The sequence below is a fragment of the Magallana gigas genome, chromosome 3 (assembly GCF_963853765.1).
Source record: "Magallana gigas chromosome 3, xbMagGiga1.1, whole genome shotgun sequence".
NCBI lineage: Eukaryota > Metazoa > Mollusca > Bivalvia > Ostreida > Ostreidae > Magallana > Magallana gigas.
The window spans coordinates 150,011-169,933 of record NC_088855.1 but is presented as its reverse complement, the minus strand read 5'-3'; the positions used below and the strand labels follow the sequence as shown (position 1 = coordinate 169,933).

At 35.5% G+C, this 19,923-nt stretch overlaps 2 protein-coding genes across 2 annotated transcripts; one reads left to right on the top strand and one right to left on the bottom strand.

The window, feature by feature from the left end:
* The first annotated feature begins 25 nt into the window (after positions 1-25).
* On the top strand, positions 26-16,140 carry LOC105321301 (inositol monophosphatase 1). The gene is made up of 8 exons (XM_011419564.4): positions 26-139; positions 1,351-1,416; positions 4,959-5,092; positions 5,355-5,505; positions 6,983-7,091; positions 7,241-7,346; positions 13,093-13,244; positions 13,465-16,140. Exons 2-8 carry the CDS (start codon positions 1,354-1,356, stop codon positions 13,569-13,571), a joined length of 822 nt encoding a protein of 273 aa, XP_011417866.2. The 5' UTR covers positions 26-139; positions 1,351-1,353; the 3' UTR covers positions 13,572-16,140.
* Positions 13,913-19,918, bottom strand: LOC105321303 (transmembrane protein 192). The gene is made up of 6 exons (XM_034482174.2): positions 19,782-19,918; positions 19,282-19,428; positions 15,909-16,140; positions 15,648-15,782; positions 15,452-15,557; positions 13,913-14,535 (listed from the first exon to the last, which is right to left on the bottom strand). The coding sequence occupies exons 1-6, from the start codon at positions 19,815-19,817 to the stop codon at positions 14,400-14,402; spliced, it is 792 nt and encodes a 263-aa protein (XP_034338065.1). The 5' UTR covers positions 19,818-19,918; the 3' UTR covers positions 13,913-14,399.
* Positions 19,919-19,923: the final 5 nt, after the last annotated feature.

Sequence of the window (19,923 nt, the reverse complement as noted above, 5' to 3'; positions counted from 1 at the left end):
AAAATACATTCGATTTGATTATTCAACTTTTATCTTCTTTTCAGAAGAGCTTTCGGAAAGAGAGGTAACTTGTATATTCTGTCTATAGACCGGTAAACGTGCCTATTTGTTTTGTCTGCAGTAAGCCTCATCATCGTTGGTAAGTTCATAGATGTCTTGTTATGTACGTGCCTTTTCAGAGCATTTTTTGTTTTTTTAGCCAGTCTTTATGTCATTGTTTGACCAGGGGGTAAAATGACAAACTGATAATTGTTAAAATCAGCTGATCCAATTGAATATACCAACACATGTAATATTCGGGTTACTGCATAGCTAGCCTGAGTGTAATGTGCAATGCCATATATGATTTAGGCAGAGTGCCTGGGGTAACCTTGGTCCCTCCCTTCCGACCCTCCCTTCCGACCCCCCCCCCCCCACCCCCACCCACAAGTCAATTGCAACCTTTATAGAAAGCTAAGCCATCAAAAGCTCCTATGTTGATTCTTGCAGTTTGTAAGAGCAGGATCACATTTAACTTCCAGCTTCCAGGGGCAGATCATCAGATTAAATTTGACACTTTGCATCTGAGCCCTTTTCACGTGTATTTTAAATTTGTATTTTGTTTATCACCACATAATTAGTGATTAAATTGAGTTCATGTTAGTGATCATTTAATTACTTTAGGGAATAGCAAGAATTCTATCAATTTTAAACAAGTCCATTATAATCATAGAAACATAAGAATTAGACCAGCTACAATTAATTTCATTATACTTTCATGCAGTTAAGTTTTCTTTTAAAATCAAGACATTCAGTATAATAAAATAAATAGTGCCTTTTTAGGAGGTCAAAAGTTGAATTGACACCCCTCGAAAACTATTGTCAACCTCCGCTTCGCGTCGGATTTACCTAGAAGTAAATGCATGATATGAATATAAAATGTTTGTTACCATAATTGTAACTTGATCCAAAGGGTCGGATTGGGAACATCTCATTAAAATGTCAGGTGTGGATCATTAGATTAATTGAGATGGCGCAAGCATCAAGTTTAATTTCATGAACTAATCCATGCCCAGCAACAAGATGTAAACCAGCTCTTTGGATCATGTTCATGGTTTAAAACACCCTTAAAACACAAAAGTTATTTATTGCATGTGTATTAAATCAGCAGTTTTAAAGAGGGGTGTTATGCATTCAGAAGTCCATATTGAGGTGATCTGGAAAATCAGATCACTTTGTAAGTTACCAGTATGAGGAAATGAAATGTGTTTGGTATATGTTGTGTACTGGTAAAGATGCCAAGATATAATTTGGCATCTTTTGGTAAATTTATTATTTACTAACTTACATACTTGATAAAATATATTACAGTAAATGGACACCCCATTATCGGAATACCTGAACACAGCACTGCAGGTGGCTGTAAAAGCAGGAGAGGTAAGTACAGAGATACTCTGACAGGTAAATAAAAATATAAATCCTCTGTCATAGGTAAATAAAAAGTTTAACATACATCCTCTGTCATAGGTAAATAGATACACCCTCTGTCATAGGTAAGTAAAGAGATACTCTGACATAAGTAAATAAAAATATAAATCCTCTGACATAGGTAAATAAAAATATAAATCCTCTGTCATTGGTAAATAAAAAAAAAAATCCTCTGTCATTGGTAAATAAAGAAATACATCCTCTGTCTAAGGTAAGTAAAGAGATACTCTGACATAGGTAAATAAAAATATAAATCCTATGTCATAGGTAAATAGACACATCCTCTGTCATTGGTAAATAAAGAAATACATCCTCTGTCTAAGGTAAGTAAAGCGATACACACTCTGTCATAGGTAGGTAAAGAGATACACCCTCTGTCAAAAGTAAGTAAAGAGATACACCCTCTGTCATAGGTAAGTAAAGAGATACACCCTCTGTCAAAGGTAAGTAAAGAGATACACCCTCTGTCATAGGTAAGTAAAGAGATACACCCTCTGTCATAGGTAAATAGACACATCCTCTGTCATAGGTAAGTAAAGAGATACTCTGACATAGGTAAATAAAAATATAAATCCTCTGTCATAGGTAAATAAAAATATAAATCCTCTGTCATTGGTAAATAAAGAAATACATCCTCTGTCTAAGGTAAGTAAAGAGATACACACTCTGTCATAGGTAAGTAAAGAGATACACCCTCTGTCATAGGTAAGTAAAGATATACACCCTCTGTCAAAGGTAAGTAAAGAGATACATCCTCTGTCATAGGTAAATAGACACATCCTCTGTCATAGGTAAGTAAAGAGATACACCCTATGTCATAGGTAAATAGACACATCCTCTGTCATAGGTAAGTAAAGAGATACTCTGACATAGGTAAATAAAAATATAAATCCTCTGTCATAGGTAAATAAAAATATAAATCCTCTGTCATTGGTAAATAAAGAGATACACCCTCTGTCAAAGGTAAGTAAAGAGATACACCCCCTGTCATAGGTAAGTAAAGAGATACACCTTCTGTCATAGGTAAATAGACACATCCTCTGTCATTGGTAAATAAAGAAATACATCCTCCGTCATAGGTAAGTAAAGAGATACACACTCTGTCATAGGTAAGTAAAGAGATACTCTGACATAGGTAAATAAAAATATAAATCCTCTGACATAGGTAAATAAAAATATAAATCCTCTGTCATTGGTAAATAAAAATAAAAATCCTCTGTCATTGGTAAATAAAAATATAAATCCTCTGTCATTGGTAAATAAAGAAATACATCCTCTGTCATAGGTAAGTAAAGAGATACACCCTCTGTCATAGGTAAGTAAAGATATACACCCTCTGTCAAAGGTAAGTAAAGAGATACATCCTCTGTCATAGGTAAATAGACACATCCTCTGTCATAGGTAAGTAAAGAGATACACCCTCTGTCATAGGTAAATAGACACATCCTCTGTCATAGCTAAGTAAAGAGATACTCTGACATAGGTAAATAAAAATATAAATCCTCTGTCATAGGTAAATAAAAATATAAATCCTCTGTCATTGGTAAATAAAAATATAAATCCTCTGTCATTGGTAAATAAAGAAATACATCCTCTGTCATAGGTAAGTAAAGAGATACACCCTCTGTCTAAGGTAAGTAAAGAGATTCAACCTCTGTCATAGGTAAGGAAAGAGATACACCCTCTGTCATAGGTAAGTAAAGAGATACACCCTCTGTCATAGGTAAGTAAAGAGATGCAACCTCTGTCATAGGTAAGTAAAGAAATACATCCTCTGTCATAGGTAAGTAAAGAGATACACCCTCTGTCAAAGGTAAGTAAAGAGATACACCCTCTGTCATAGGTAAGTAAAGGGATACACCCTCTGTCATAGGTAAATAGACACATCCTCTGTCATTGGTAAATAAAGAAATACATCCTCTGTCATAGGTAAGTAAAGAGATACACACTCTGTCATAGGTAAGTAAAGAGATGCAACCTCTGTCATAGGTAAGTAAAGAGATACATCCTCTGTCTAAGGTAAGTAAAGAGATACACCCTCTGTCATAGGTAAGTAAAGAGATACACCCTCTGTCATAGGTAAGGAAAGAGATACACCCTCTGTCATAGGTAAGTAAAGAGATACATCCTCTGTCTAAGGTAAGTAAAGAAATACATCCTCTGTCATAGGTAAGTAAAGAGATACACCCTCTGTCATAGGTAAGGAAAGAGATACACCCTCTGTCATAGGTAAGTAAAGAAATACATCCTCTGTCATAGGTAAGTAAAGAGATACACCCTCTGTCTAAGGTAAGTAAAGAGATGCAACCTCTGTCATAGGTAAGGAAAGAGATACACCCTCTGTCATAGGTAAGTAAAGAGATACACCCTCTGTCATAGGTAAGTAAAGAGATACATCCTCTGTTTAAGGTAAGTAAAGAAATACATCCTCTGTCATAGGTAAGTAAAGAGATACACCCTCTGTCTAAGGTAAGTAAAGAGATGCAACCTCTGTCATAGGTAAGGAAAGAGATACACCCTCTGTCATAGGTAAGTAAAGAGATACACCCTCTGTCATAGGTAAGTAAAGAGATGCAACCTCTGTCATAGGTAAGTAAAGAGATACATCCTCTGTCTAAGGTAAGTAAAGAGATACACCCTCTGTCATAGGTAAGGAAAGAGATACACCCTCTGTCATAGGTAAGTAAAGAGATACACCCTCTGTCATAGGTAAGTTAAGAGATACACACTCTGTCATAGGTAAGTAAAGAGATACACACTCTGTCATAGGTAAGTAAAGATATATCATATACACCCTCTGTCATAGGTAAGTAAAGATATACTGTAACATCTTCTGTCATAGGTGCAAAACACTCATTCTGTGTGGAGACAGTAAAGAGACATTTATATTAGGTACCCCTGTGTCAGATATTAGTAAAGAGATATTTATTTTGGTCACTTCCTGTGTCACAGATATTTTAAGAGATATTAATGTCAACACACTACTCTGTCAAATAAGTATAGAGACATTTATGTCAAGACCCTCCATGTGTCAGATAAGTAAAGAGACATTTATGTCAAGACCCTCTATGTGTCAGATAAGTGTCAGACATTTATGTCAAGACCTTTTATTGTGTCAGAGATAAGTAAAGAAATTATGTCAAAACACTCCCTGTGTCAGAATAAAATAAGGAGACAGTTTTGCCGACACTCTCTCTGTGTGAGAAATTATGTCAGAGATAAGTAAAGAAATACTATGTCAACACACTCCCTGTGATAGAGATAAGTAAAGAGATACTATGTCAACAGATTCCCTGTGTCAGAGATAATTAAGTTAGAGATATTAATTCAAAACACTCCTTGTGTCAGAGATAAGTAATTTTTACTCCCAGTGTCGGAGGTATTGAAACAGAACATAAAGGTGATTATTATATCTCCAAAGTTCTTGCTAGCACACTTGTTCTCATCATCCTTTGTCTATAAGAGTAAATAGTAATATTTTTTATCAATAGGTTGTTAAGGATGCATTTTATAAAGAGAAAGACCAGAAAACTAAGGAGTCCTACGCTGATATCGTCACAGAAACTGACCAGGCTGTTGAGAAGTTAATCATATCCTTACTGCAAGAAAAGTACCCAACTCATCGGTAAGTGTATTGATACATTTCAATCTCAGCAATATGCTCAATCCATCAGTAACTGTATACACATGTATCAACATCTCAGACCTTTCTAGTAGAGCTCAGAAAATGTACGATATATATCCATCTCAACAACAAGTGCACAATTATGCAGAGTTAAGCCATCAGGTGTTGTGTGTGACTAGGTAGACATTGATGCATCTTCCACTACACCTAGTTTCCAATAAGCCTGTCACTGTTTGTAGTACTGAGTCGTTGTTTTTACCAGGTTTATTGGTGAGGAATCAACAGCAGAGGGGAAGAAAGTTGAATGGACAGACGCCCCTACATGGATTATTGATCCAATCGATGGAACAGCCAACTTTGTCCACAGCATTCCTCAGACGTGTGTCTGTATCGGCCTCTCCATAAACAAACAGGTTAAAGAAGTGCAAACTTAAATGATTGTATTTATCTGGCTTCAAAAAGTTGAATCCACTTTTTTCAAAAGTTATGCCCCCTGGCCGCCATCTTTGGTGAAAAAAAAGATTCTTACTGTAGCCTTTGTAATTAAATGGTTTTTAGCCGGTTTTACCCTGGCTGTAGGCAGGCAAATCACCAATGTCACTATAAATAGAACAACTTCAAAAGTAAACAAAAAGCCAAACAGTGTCAAAGTTAAAGCTTCCGCAAGACTATGCATTTTGGACACATACAATGTGCATGAATTTCCATGAACTACTTTGCTGCGCGTTGAAGAAATGGGGATTGAATATATAACGCTTGTTGCAAAATTTAAGGCAGCAAATGTTGAACTTTTTTCTACTAGACAAACATATTTTTGTTTATAGCCGCTTACAAACTTTGGTCGCTCTCTGACGCTTTGCCTACATTAAAAGCATGAGAGAGAGAGAGAGAGAAAGAGAGAGAGAGAGAGAGAGAGAGAGAGAGAGATTTTCAGCCTTTACTACAAAATATGCATAAAAACACACCAAAAGAGCCTGGCTTTCAGTACTTCAGTACTTTGATTAACTTTGTCTTGTGATATTATTTATGTGGTTGTTATACAGATTGTTGTGGGTGTTGTTCATCTACATGTGACAGTGTAGATTGTTGTGGGTGTTATATTTACAGATTGTTATGGGTGTTGTTCATCTACATGTGACAGTGTAGATTGTTGTGGGTGTTATATTTACAGATTGTTGTGGGTGTTGTTCATCTACATGTAACAGTGTATATTGTTGTGGGTGTTATATTTACAGATTGTTGTGGGTGTTGTTCATCTACATGTGACAGTGTAGATTGTTGTGGGTGTTATATTTACAGATTGTTGTGGGTGTTGTTCATCAACATGTGACAGTGTAGATTGTTGTGGGTGTTATATTTACAGATTGTTGTGGGTGTTGTTCATCTACATGTAACAGTGTATATTGTTGTGGGTGTTATATTTACAGATTATTGTGGGTGTTGTTCATCTACATGTGACAGTGTAGATTGTTGTGGGTGTTATATTTACAGATTGTTGTGGGTGTTGTTCATCTACATGTAACAGTGTAGTTTGTTGTGGGTGTTATATTTACAGATTGTTGTGGGTGTTGTTCATCCACATGTGGCAATGTAGATTGTTGTGGGTGTTATATTAATTTTACAGATTGTTGTGGGTGTTGTTCATCTACATGTAGCAGTGTAGTTTGTTGTGGGTGTTATATTTACAGATTATTCTGGGTGTTGCAGAACCACCCTCCGCCTGATTAGACTGTACTTTACTGTTGACTGATTGTTGTAGGTGTTTTACAGATTGTTGTGTTTGTTATTTTACAGATTATTGTGTTTGTTATTTTACAGATTGTTGTGTTTGTTATTTTACAGATTGTTGTGTTTGTTATTTTACAGATTGTTGTGTTTGTTATTTTACAGATTGTTGTTGGTGTTGTTCATCTACCCATTACAGGACAGACTTACTCAGCCAGCAAAGGGAGCGGTGCTTATTGTAATGACCAAAAAATAACAGTGTCCAAGGTAAAAGGTTAGTTATTTACATTCTGATACTATCTCTACCATAAACAGAAACAATAGTATGTAAACTTTATTTAATGATATAATCATTACAATAAAATCATATTACTGAGTTAATTCAATGATGTTGCACTATTACGTTTGTTTTGTTTTGTTAAGAGTTGAAGAAATCAGTGGTTATCACAGAAGCTGGGAACTCAAGAGATCCCCAAATATTGGCCACCAAAATGTCCAATGTTCATCGAGTGGTGGAGGCATCCCATGGGTAAGCTGTCTGTAGGATTAAACAACTGGCATGTGGGAGGTCGGGACATTTCTCAGGTTGTCCTAGTTTTACAAAAAGATGCTTTAACTAAAAACATGGGATGCTGAGGCTATTGGATTATTAGCTGAATAAAATATTATAATTGGATTTCAATTTTTAGAGGGCAAAGGCATCTATACTACTATATTAAAATAATAGACTCGAATTTTTTAGCTTTAATACCGATAAATCGGAAGAGTACTGTCTTTTGTTTTATATATTCTAAACATCATTGATACTTGAAGATTACCAATTTGTTTTTATTTTTTCTCAATCAAGCTTTGCTAATTAATAATCAACGAAAATTCCTGAAAAAATTCCGGAAATCATCTGAAATTTTTGGATTTTACAATATTGCACATGCGCATTACATTCACGCTAAATCACGGGAGGCTCTTTATCTTATCTTTCCACTATATCACATTTGCATGGATAAACTCAGAGACGATAAAACAAATGCGGGTCAATTTTCAATGGAATTTTTTTTCTGTTCATCAAAGAAAATACGAGAGATAACTCTAACACATTTCACTTATTATAAAAAATCATGAGAGTTTCGAATGTCAACATGTGTCAACGCGTGTAAAAACGTTGTTGAAGAAATGTTTAATTCTGCAACTATATATAGAATTAAACTTTTCGAAGAAAGGTATTTACAGCTTCAAAATTATTTGTTACGAACAATTTGACTGTCAATTTCAATGCAACTTTATTATTTTTCTCCAATATCGTTTTGCATGGGGCGATTCTGCAATTTTCTGCTACATTACGGGTATATGGGAGGCATTTTAACTGTGGTGAAGGTCTTTCCCAAGACACAGTTACATCATCCAAACTCAGCAGAGTGTAATGAAATTAATAGCATTTTTGTAGGCTTTAAAGCTTGGTTATGCAAATGTCAACAATATACGGTGTGTCGATGTATCTATTTCGAAAATCCGATATCATATTCTATGTCAACCCGTGCACGCACGGGTCAAAATCTAGTTAAAAATAATTAAAGTTCAAGTTTTCACTGAAGTAGGTTAATGATATGTAAATGGAATGTACAACTTGGTATCAGTGAAATGGCCTTGTGTCTGATTCTTCCTTTCTAATACAGTAAAACTCGGTTATAGGGAAGTCCCAGGGACCAGTGGAATTACTTCGTTATATCCGTAATTTGTTATATCCGTATAACAAATTCGTAAAAAATATCTAAATTATATCTATATAATAAATACCGGTAGTAATAAATATAATAATATCTTTATATATATCTATATACATGTTTTCTTTCACTATACTGTATCTTTTGATCTTTTGATGATCACTTTTAAAAATGATATGAGCTTGTCTTGACTGAATAATTCTGTGGTAGATATGGGCTTGTGTTGACTGAATGAGTTCTGTGGAAGATATGGGCTTGTGTTGACTGAATGAGTTCTGTGGTAGATATGGGCCTATGTTGACTGAATGATTTCTGTGGTAGATATGGGCTTGTATTGACTGAATGATTTCTGTGGTAGATTTGGGCTTGTGTTGATCAACTGAATGATTTCTGTGGTAGATATGAGCTTGTGTTGATCAATTGAATGATTTCTGTGGTAGAAATGGGCTTGTGTTGAATAACTGAATGATTTCAGTGGTAGATAAAAGCTTGTGTTGATCAACTGAATGATATCTGTGGTAGATATGGGCCTGTGTAGACTGAATGATTTCTGTGGTAGATATGGGCTTGTGTAGACTGAATGATTTCTGTGGTAGATATGAGCTTGTGTTGACTGAATGATTTCTGTGGTAGATATGGGCTTGTGTTGACTGAATGATTTCTGTGGTAGATATGGGCTTGTGTTGACTGAATGATTTTTGAGGTAGATATGGGCTTGTGTTGACTGAATGATTTCTGTGGTAGATAAGGGCCTGTGTTGACTGAATGATTTCTGTTGTAAATATGGGCTTGTGTTGACTGAATGATTTCTGTGGTAGATATGGGCTTGTGTTGACTGAATATTTTTCTGGTAGATATGAGCTTGTGTAGACTGAATGATTTCTGTGGTAGATATGGGCTTTTGTTGATCAATTGAATGATTTCTGTGGTAGAAATGGGCTTTTGTTGAATAACTGAATGATTTCTGTGGTAAATAAAAGCTTGTGTTGATCAACTGAATGATTTCTGTGGTAGAAATGAGCTTGTGTTGATCAATTGAATGATTTCTGTGGTAGATATGGGCTTGTGTAGACTGAATGATTTCTGTGGTAAATAAAAGCTTGTGTTGATCAACTGAATGATTTCTGTGGTAGATAAAAGCTTGTGTTGAATAACTGAATAATTTCTGTGGTAGATATGAGCCTGTGTAGACTGAATGATTTCTGTGGTAGATATGAGCCTGTGTAGACTGAATGATTTCTGTGGTAAATAAAAGCTTGTGTTGATCAACTGAATGATTTCTGTGGTAGAAATGAGCTTGTGTTGATCAATTGAATGATTTCTGTGGTAGATATGGGCTTGTGTTGAATAACTAATTGATTTCTGTGGTAGATAAAAGCTTGTGTTGATCAACTGAATGATTTCTGTGGTAGATAAAAGCTTGTGTTGATCAATTGAATGATTTCTGTGGTAGATATGGGCTTGTGTAGACTGAATGATTTCTGTGGTAGATATGAGCTTGTGTTGACTGAATGATTTCTGTGGTAGATATGGGCTTGTGTTGACTGAATGATTTCTGTGGTAGATATGGGCTTGTGTTGACTGAATGATTTCTGTGGTAGATATGGGCTTGTGTTGACTGAATGATTTTTGTGGTAGATATGGGCTTGTGTTGACTGAATGATTTCTGTGGTAGATAAGGGCCTGTGTTGACTGAATGATTTCTGTGGTAAATATGGGCTTGTGTTGACTGAATGATTTCTGTGGTAGATATGGGCTTGTGTTGACTGAATATTTTTCTGGTAGATATGAGCTTGTGTTGACTGAATGAATTCTGTGGTAGATATGGGCTTGTGTTGACTGAATATTTTTGTGGTAGATATGGGCTTGGGCTTGTGTTGACTGAATGATTTCTGTGGTAGATAAGGGCCTGTGTTGACTGAATGATTTCTGTGGTAAATATGGGCTTGTGTTGACTGAATGATTTCTGTGGTAGATATGGGCTTGTGTTGACTGAATATTTTTCTGGTAGATATGAGCTTGTGTTGACTGAATGAATTCTGTGGTAGATATGGGCTTGTGTTGACTGAATATTTTTGTGGTAGATATGGTAGATATGGGCTTGTGTTGACTGAATGATTTCTGTGGTAGATAAGGGCCTGTGTTGACTGAATGATTTCTGTGGTAAATATGGGCTTGTGTTGACTGAATGATTTCTGTGGTAGATATGGGCTTGTGTTGACTGAATATTTTTGTGGTAGATATGAGCTTGTGTAGACTGAATGATTTCTGTGGTAGATATGGGCTTGTGTTGAATAACTGAATGATTTCTGTGGTAAATAAAAGCTTGTGTTGATCAACTGAATGATTTCTGTGGTAGAAATGAGCTTGTGTTGATCGATTGAATGATTTCTGTGGTAGATATGAGCTTGTGTTGATCAATTGAATGATTTCTGTGGTAGATATGGGCCTGTGTAGACTGAATGATTTCTGTGGTAGATATGGGCTTGTGTAGACTGAATGATTTCTGTGGTAGATATGAGCTTGTGTTGACTGAATGAGTTCTGTGAAAGATATGGGCTTGTGTTGACTGAATTATTTCTGTGGTAGATATGGCCTTGTGTTGACTGAATGATTTTTGTGGTAGATATGGGCTTGTGTTGACTGAATGATTTCTGTGGTAGATAAGGGCCTGTGTTGACTGAATGATTTCTGTGGTAAATATGGGCTTGTGTTGACTGAATGATTTCTGTGGTAGATATGGGCTTTTGTTGATCAATTGAATGATTTCTGTGGTAGAAATGGGCTTTTGTTGAATAAGTGAATGATTTCTGTGGTAAATAAAAGCTTGTGTTGATCAACTGAATGATTTCTGTGGTAGAAATGAGCTTGTGTTGATCAATTGAATGATTTCTGTGGTAGATATGGGCTTGTGTTGAATAACTAAATGATTTCTGTGGTAGATAAAAGCTTGTGTTGATCAACTGAATGATATCTGTGGTAGATATGGGCTTGTGTTGAATAACTGAATAATTTCTGTGGTAGATATGAGCTTGTGTTGATCAATTGAATGATTTCTGTGGTAGATATGGGCCTGTGTAGACTGAATGATTTCTGTGGTAGATATGGGCTTGTGTAGACTGAATGATTTCTGTGGTAGATATGAGCTTGTGTTGACTGAATGATTTCTGTGGTAGATATGGGCTTGTGTTGACTGAATGATTTCTGTGGTAGATATGGGCTTGTGTTGACTGAATGATTTTTGTGGTAGATATGGGCTTGTGTTGACTGAATGATTTCTGTGGTAGATAAGGGCCTGTGTTGACTGAATGATTTCTGTGGTAAATATGGGCTTGTGTTGACTGAATGATTTCTGTGGTAGATATGGGCTTGTGTTGACTGAATATTTTTGTGGTAAATATGAGCTTGTGTGGACTGAATGATTTCTGTGGTAGATATGGGCCTGTGTTGACTGAATGATTTCTGTGGTAGATATGGGCTTGTGTTGACTGAATGATTTCTGTGGTAGATATGGGCCTGTTTAGACTGAATGATTTCTGTGGTAGATATGAGCTTGTGTTGATCAACTGAATGATTTCTGTGGTAGATATGGGCTTGTGTTGCTGAATGATTTCTGTAGTAGAAATGGGCTTGTGTTGACTGAATGATTTCTGTGGTAGATATGGGCCTGTGTAGACTGAATGATTTCTGTGATAGATATGGGCTTGTGTAGACTGAATGATTTCTGTGGTAGATATGAGCTTGCCTGGGGGCCATAAATGTTAGACGAGCTCACTTTCGATCTCAGTCTCACTTTTCCACTATATCTTCCTTTGATAAAAGTGAGACTTAGATCAAAAATGAGTTCGTCTAACTTTTATGGCCACCAGGCCTGGTGTTGTTCAACTGAATGATTTCTGTGGTAGATATGGGCTTGTGTTGACTGAATGATTTCTGTGGTAGATATGGGCTTGTGTTGACTGAATGATTTCCTTGGTAGATATGAGCTTTTGTTGACTGAATGATTTCTGTAGTAGATGTTTGATTGAATTATGTCTGTGGCAGATAGAAGCTTGTGCTGATGAACAATGTTGAATATTATACTTTCATGTTAAATACTGAAATCTGATTGGTTAAGAGGCAGTTGATAATCCATTCTATTTCCCTCGGCATTAGCAACACACTTGGCAACGGGTAACACAACAAATTGTTACATTCGCGTAAATTATGCGCGTACAGTTCGCCACAAAATTCACGTCATTCCAATATAAAAGCAATAAAGTTTTCTTTGAAATTAAGACATTCAGTATAATATATAATAAGCTTCGCGTCGTTTGACAATGGTTTTCTCGGGGTGTCAATTTCAACTCCTACCCTCCAAAACAGGCTCTATTTATATAATCTACATGTCACAGGCACCCGATGTAATATATTTTGTTCTAATAAAAATATATAACCTCTACCTAGTATTAGGCAAAGGTTTTTATTCTTTAATCATGAGATATTAATTAGATGTCAGATGCCTGTGGTTCATGTATATGTATTATATAGATATAAGATTGTTTTGACTGGCTTCAGGGTCAGGATGATTGGGTCAGCGGCAGTGAATCTCTGCATGGTGGCGTCTGGGAGTGGGGAAGCCTACTATGAGTATGGGATTCACATCTGGGACTTTGCTGCAGCAGGGATTATATTCACAGAAGCTGGCGGACTGCTTCTGGACCCAGCAGGTAGTTTGTTAATGTCATACCCAACAGGTAGTTTGTTATTATACCTAACAAATAGTTCACTTTCTGATTCATTCATGCATGCCAGGTAGACATATTTATGTTTATAATGATTGTACAGGTTTTGTTCTGACAATGTGAGATGCATCTATTCTAATGCTGTGTTACCTAACATATACCCTTAAGGTGAGCTTTATAACACTGAGATTTTGTTTTTTTTTAGGGGGAGAAGTAGATTTCTTAAGCAGACGGGTCATGGGTGCCTGCAATCAAGAGATTGCTGACCAGTTATCTCCCCTTCTTAACCACGTTGAATTTGAGCGAGATTGAAATACATGAAACCTCATTTATAGATCCATATGTTGTACATGTCCATGTATACATTTCAGGTGGTCATTACTATAAGATTTTTACGGGCCATATGTTTTTATTGTTATTTATATATTTATGTATCACTGTACATCATTATATTAAATTCTATGTTTCAGTTTCAGAGTATTTTGATTCCTTTAAGTTGGTAGATATAATACATGTACTGCAGTCTGCTATATACTACTATATATACATGTACTCCTATTTTCTCTCTCCTCTCGGCAGCAGCACAGTTTATTAGTTATATATCTGGTAAAATCTTAAATCATGTATTAAACAAATAACAGATTTCTTGAAACTTGATTTTTCTGTAAGTTTTATTAAAAAGAAATTGTTATGGTGTTACAATTTCTAATTATCAATAAATAAATTATACAAGTTAAAAAACACAATTGTCTGAGTGATCACACAGGCGTAAAGCTTACCAGTGCACAGAAGTATGAATCGTTGAGAAATCAGTTCTATTAGGTGCATTTAAAGGACAGAAGTATAAATGATGTCCATACAATAAACAAACGGCAAGGACTTATGATCAAGTGACAATATGTAATACTGATGCCTACATAACAACACACTATACAATAAATGCTTGGTTCCAAGAAAACGGTTTGAAGGTAATATATGATGATACAACACAAGAGTCTTAGCACATTGATACATGTATATAATGTAAGCATGGTTCACTCATTCAGTTAGTGCTACTGCATTGACCAAGAAGTATCACATTGCACAGTCCCCTGGTATGGAAGATTCCTTCTGATTGGCTCAGTGTTTTTTGTGTCGGGCTCAGCGATTGGCTTTCAGCATGCTGTTCTCTTCAGTGAGGGCCAGCAGACGTTTCCCCAGCTGAACGTTGTGCTGTTTCAGGTACCGGATCATGTCCGCCTGTCTCTCCAGAACTTGGTCTGAGTAACTGTCGTCCCTGCACAGAGAATAATAATGGATATTAGGCATCAAACTATAATTTTTTTTAAAGATGTAGGCTCATAATTGCGATTGTGTGTGCAAACAAAATGAGAAATACGAATCAAAAAAATGTTACCAAAAACTACTGCAGTTTTTAAAAAAAATCAATTTTTTTTAACTTCCTGCCTTGTCTGCAAATTAATGGAAAAGCCATTTCAACTGTGAAAACCATCAATTAAAACAGTTACATGCAAACGTGAATTTTTGATTTTCTCTTATGACATAGCACTAAACATATGTGAAGTCAAAATAAAAAATTTAGTTAATCTTTTGACTTTTCCATGATCTTTGTTATGGTTTATGAACACTGTGGTTTTTCAACTCATGTAACATACAAAAAATGTATGAAACCTTTCTTTAAGGACACATCAATAAGATGCATACTGAAAGAAACCTATTTTTGAGGACTCATTGATTACGAAGATGCTTGAAATCTATTTCTGAGTACACATTAATTTGGTACATAATTGAAAGTTACATGCTTGAAACCAATTTCTGAGGACACATCCTCAACCTATTATGAGGACACATTACTTATTTACATGATACATATTTGGAGAGACCTATTTCTGAGGACACATTAATTAAGAACATAAAACCTATCTCTGAGGACACATTAATTAGGTACATACTTGAAACCTTTCTCTGAGGACACATTAATTAGGTACATACTTGAAACCTATCTCTGAGGACACATTAATTAGGTACATACTTGAAACCTATCTCTGAGGACAAAAAAATAAGGTACATACTTGAAACCTATCTATGAGGACACAAAAATTAGGTACATACTTGAAACCTTTCTCTGAGGACAAAAAAATAAGGTACATACTTGAAACCTATCTATGAGGACACAAAAATTAGGTACATACTTGAAACCTATCTCTGAGGACACACTTGTCTGCATAAAACTGTTCATTAGGTCCTCCCTTGCCACATCTGGTCCAACCTGACTGTTGTTGAAGTTTATGGACATCACTGAAATCAACATCAACCAATTTTAATGACTTTATGAGAAGTAGTTGTACTAGTATCTGAGTAATTTTAAAGAGTGTGTAGAACACCTACCTAAGTACCATATCAGAAACAACAGTATGGCTGCCATCTCAATGGAAATTCCGATCTGAAGGACTAGTCCAAGGTCCTTCTCATGGATGACATTATCATAATGAAGAGTCAGGACAATCACTAGCAACACATTGGCTGGAAGCAAAAATAAACAATACATAACTATTGTTGCAAACAAGACTCACTACCTTTAAGCAAGACAAAAATAAAAGATTATCCTATAATCTGAGGGAAGTTGTGAATGGGATATTGTTACTGAACCTCCTGAGCTGACCAGCAGGGGCACTCGTCTGATGTAGCGTGTTCTCCTGTAGAACTCTAGGTACCCCAGCTTCCTGTTCTTGTTGTGTTGTATCCGATAGAAGAAGTCAAACATCAGCATCACAACCCACAGTCCTCCATGCATGTAACACAGGACAGAGAAGTTGGAGCAGACGGAAGCCGTACAAACTCCTCCCAACGGAATCACAAAGACACAGATCTCTACTACAATCTGATATAAAAGAATAATAGTACATAATGAAACAAAAAATTTTAGATGCCAATATATAAATAGTGCCTGTTTGGGAGGGTAACAGTTGAAATATACACCCCTTGAAAACCATTGTCAACCGACGCGAAGCGGAGGTTGACAATGGTTTTCAAGGGGTGTCAATTTCAACTGTTATCCTCCCAAACAGGCACTATTTATTTTGTTATACTGAATGTCTTAATTTTTAAGAAAATTTTACTGCTTTTATATATAGGAATAACGTGAATTCTACAGCGAACCGTACGCGCATAATTTTTGCGCATGTAACAATTTTTAATGTTACCCGTTGCTAAGTGTGTTGCTAACACTGAGGGTAATAGAATGGATTATGAACTGCGTCTTCACCAATCAGATTTCAGTATTTAACATGAAAGTATAACAATAAGAAATATTGCTAATCTGAACAACAATTTCTATAGCTGTGTAACTTACTTAATGGGTAAGACTGAAATCCATATCTTATTGAAATATAACTGGTAATTGTCAGTTTTACTAACTATAAATATAATACATAATGTACACAACTTAATTATTAAATTTTATGTAAATATGACTTGTGTTCATCATATTTCTGTTTCCAAGTTATATACCGTCAAGTCATACCCAAACTGATTCGGACCCAATTGCAAACAAACTTGTAATTAACTTGCCCATTCAAACCCCAAACATTGTGGTACATCCATAATCAAACTTTATTGTTTTGTATGAAGATTAACAGTGATACTACAGTAATACATGTACTTTCACTGGTATCTATGTTGCAGTTCAATGTTAATTTTAAAAAATCACCAAAATGTGATGGAAACCACAACTGGGACACTCAGACTAGACCTATTACTCGTTGATTTTTGATATGATTATTCATTAGTTAAAAAAATCATTCTTAAATAATGATTGTAAAAAGTAGTTTTAAGAGAATAAATATATTTTCACCTGAAGAGATTTGCAATTTTAAGTTTCTTGTAGGTTTTCAGACTTATTTTAGTTATATAGTAAAACATTCATGGAAATTACTTGAAATGGCACAGTCACCAGTGGGATTCTGCAGGGCTCCATCCTAGGTCTAATTCTGTTTGTAAAATTTATCAATGATTTACTTGAATGCATCCTATCAGAAGTGTTATGTTTCACCAATGACACCAAACTGTTTAGTGACATTAGGACTGAAGATGACGTTGAAACTTTACAACATGACTTGAACAACCACTTTGACTGGAATGTTGAATAGACGTTACGATTCCACCCAGACAAACGTAAGGAGAAGAGAGTGACAGCTATAAATACACCATGGAACTACAACAATTCTAGAAGTAGTGGAATCGGAAAAGGATATTAGGGTCGACATCAATAGTCACTTATTGTTTGACAAGCATGTACAAGCACAAATTAAGATGGCATATCAAATAGTTGGCATTATTCATCGGACATTCTGCTCACTAGATAATAAATCATTCTGTTTATTAATCAAGGCATTGGTGTGACAGTGACCTCATCTAGATTATGCTAACAGTGTATGGAACCCTTATAAATGTAAAGACATTGATACTATTGAGAACATACAAAAAAGAGATAGGTAAATGCTACAACACCTGTCAGAGAAAAGTTATCAGGAAAGACTGGAAATACTGAAATTACCAACACTTAAATTAAGACGCTTGCATGGAGATATGATAGATTAGAATCATATAAAATATTAGCTGAAATCTATGATGAAAGAAGAACAGAAAGAATGCTTACCTTGAATAAACATACAAGGGGACATAGTATGAAAGTTGTAAAACAGAGATGTAAACTAGATGTTCGAAAATACATGTACTTCTTCACATAGAGGAGCAGCAGCTCTCCTGCGTTCATAATGAACGTACTAGGTAAATGAAGCACTAGGTGAATAATTAAGTGTGCCCAGACTTACCAATCTGATGGAAAATGATAAAATAGTCATATTTATTTTTAGAAGTCACTATATTTAAAAATAAACTCCAAACAGTCATGAAAATGATCAACTTCAGTCATTGCTAAAAATCGGTATCATGATGAAATGATGAAATTTAGTCTCGTCCCTGACTGGTCATAGGAATACGATTGTAATCCATGAAAGGATCATCTTTGCTAGCCAAGGGTTTCTGATTCGCACCGCTCCTCACTAACCCTTGGCATATTGTGCTATCAAAAGTTGGGATTTTTTTCAGACTATTTATAAATCAGCCAAATGATGAAAGATGCCGTACTTAAACGTCACTGGTGCAGTAATGGCAGGCTCCATAGACATTGATATTGACAAGTTGACAGAATGTTTTAATGCCCAGTGTATTCAATAAATAGGAATAGTGTTAAATGTTACATATAATAGATCAAATTCATTCAAAGGTTGTAAGACTGCATGGAAGCGGTAAATCTTTCATGTATGAGTGCATGCCTCTCTTGATACACATGTTATTGCACCATTGCAAGCAACATGTGTCATGAAGGCTAAAACAGAAAAAAAACTAGAAAAAATAAGGGTTATGAGCTATGCGTGTTGGAGACACACATAAATAAACAGTACAAAAACATTGCGATATGTTTTGCATTTCTTTGATTGGTCGAACGGTTTCAGTAAACCACAATCAAAATCCAGGAAAAAAATCCTGACTTTTCCCGACGATATTCCAAGGGTTCGTGAGAAGCGGTGCAGATCAAAAAACCCTTGGCTAGCGAAGATGTGAAAGGATATGCCACTTTTTTACTTGGAAAATCCACAGAATCAAAAACAGATTTATTACAGAATTTATTATGGGAAAATCTGTTATCATTTTCATGTTTCTCGCACAAATATTAACATTCCAAATGGGTTACTTTCATATCATCTGCAATGCAGAAATCTCTGTACACTTTTTTTTAGCCATTCCTTCAACCTGACAACTCACAAGATGAAAAGAGGTACATGTATATCTTTTTTTTTTTTAAATCTGAAGGTCTTTGGCTTTTAAGAGTCTGTGACAGATGACAGTCCTATATTTTGTATATATTACTGCTCTCATCCTGATGTTAGCTCCATAAATACATCAATAATTTAGTTAATATTAAACCTGCATCTGAAGTGTCTAATAATAAAGATCTTACAATAACTGTTATCTCCAGAGCTGCTGCCCAAATGGTGTGGATTTTCCTGTACGGTGGATCATGAGTGGTGGATAGAGAGGGTGTTTCTGAGAGAAGTTCATCTCTGTCGCTGTCCTGGACACTACTGTGGTCATGGAAAAAATAACCCTAAAAAAATACAAGCTGGATTAAAAATAATGGATGTTGGGGGAGATCAAGTACAGAAGATACACGTAGATCTGTTATCCATGGAACAGTTCTTTCCGGAACATGTTACAGAGAAATACCGATTTGGCTTTGACATTTCATACTCAATTGAGTCATGGACTGTGCACCCACAAAAATGTATTAGTATTACATATATCAGTGTTAATGTCTGCTGCTTGCTGAGCCTGCTCCTATTAGACAATTTGATTCCGTTATTGAAAACAGAGAGTTAATTGAAACACAAGTATCGACAAATTGTTAGATATCTGCAGACATGCATTAAGAAATTTTTGGACAAAACAAGACATAAATACCCCAGTTTGTCGCGAATCCGAACCTAAGCTGACCATTGCTCAAATCGGAAATCAAATATTACGACCTAACAGACTAAATTTGAATGAGGAAATTGGATATCCGAATCACAATTTTACAAAATTTACAAAGAGAACTTAATTT

Coding starts and splice junctions, on each gene's coding strand:
- LOC105321301 (XM_011419564.4), top strand. CDS start 1,354: ATGGACACCCCATTATCGGAATACCTGAACACAGCACTGCAGGTGGCT. Junction 7,092..7,240: donor AACAGTGTCCAAGGTAAAAG/GTTAGTTATTTA, acceptor TGTTTTGTTAAG/AGTTGAAGAAATCAGTGGTT. Junction 13,245..13,464: donor ACTGCTTCTGGACCCAGCAG/GTAGTTTGTTAA, acceptor GTTTTTTTTTAG/GGGGAGAAGTAGATTTCTTA.
- LOC105321303 (XM_034482174.2), bottom strand. CDS start 19,817: ATGGTCAGCTTAGGTTCGGATTCGCGACAAACTGGG. Junction 15,783..15,908: donor CCTGCTGGTCAGCTCAGGAG/GTTCAGTAACAA, acceptor TTTTGCTTCCAG/CCAATGTGTTGCTAGTGATT. Junction 15,558..15,647: donor GTTTCTGATATGGTACTTAG/GTAGGTGTTCTA, acceptor TGTTGATTTCAG/TGATGTCCATAAACTTCAAC.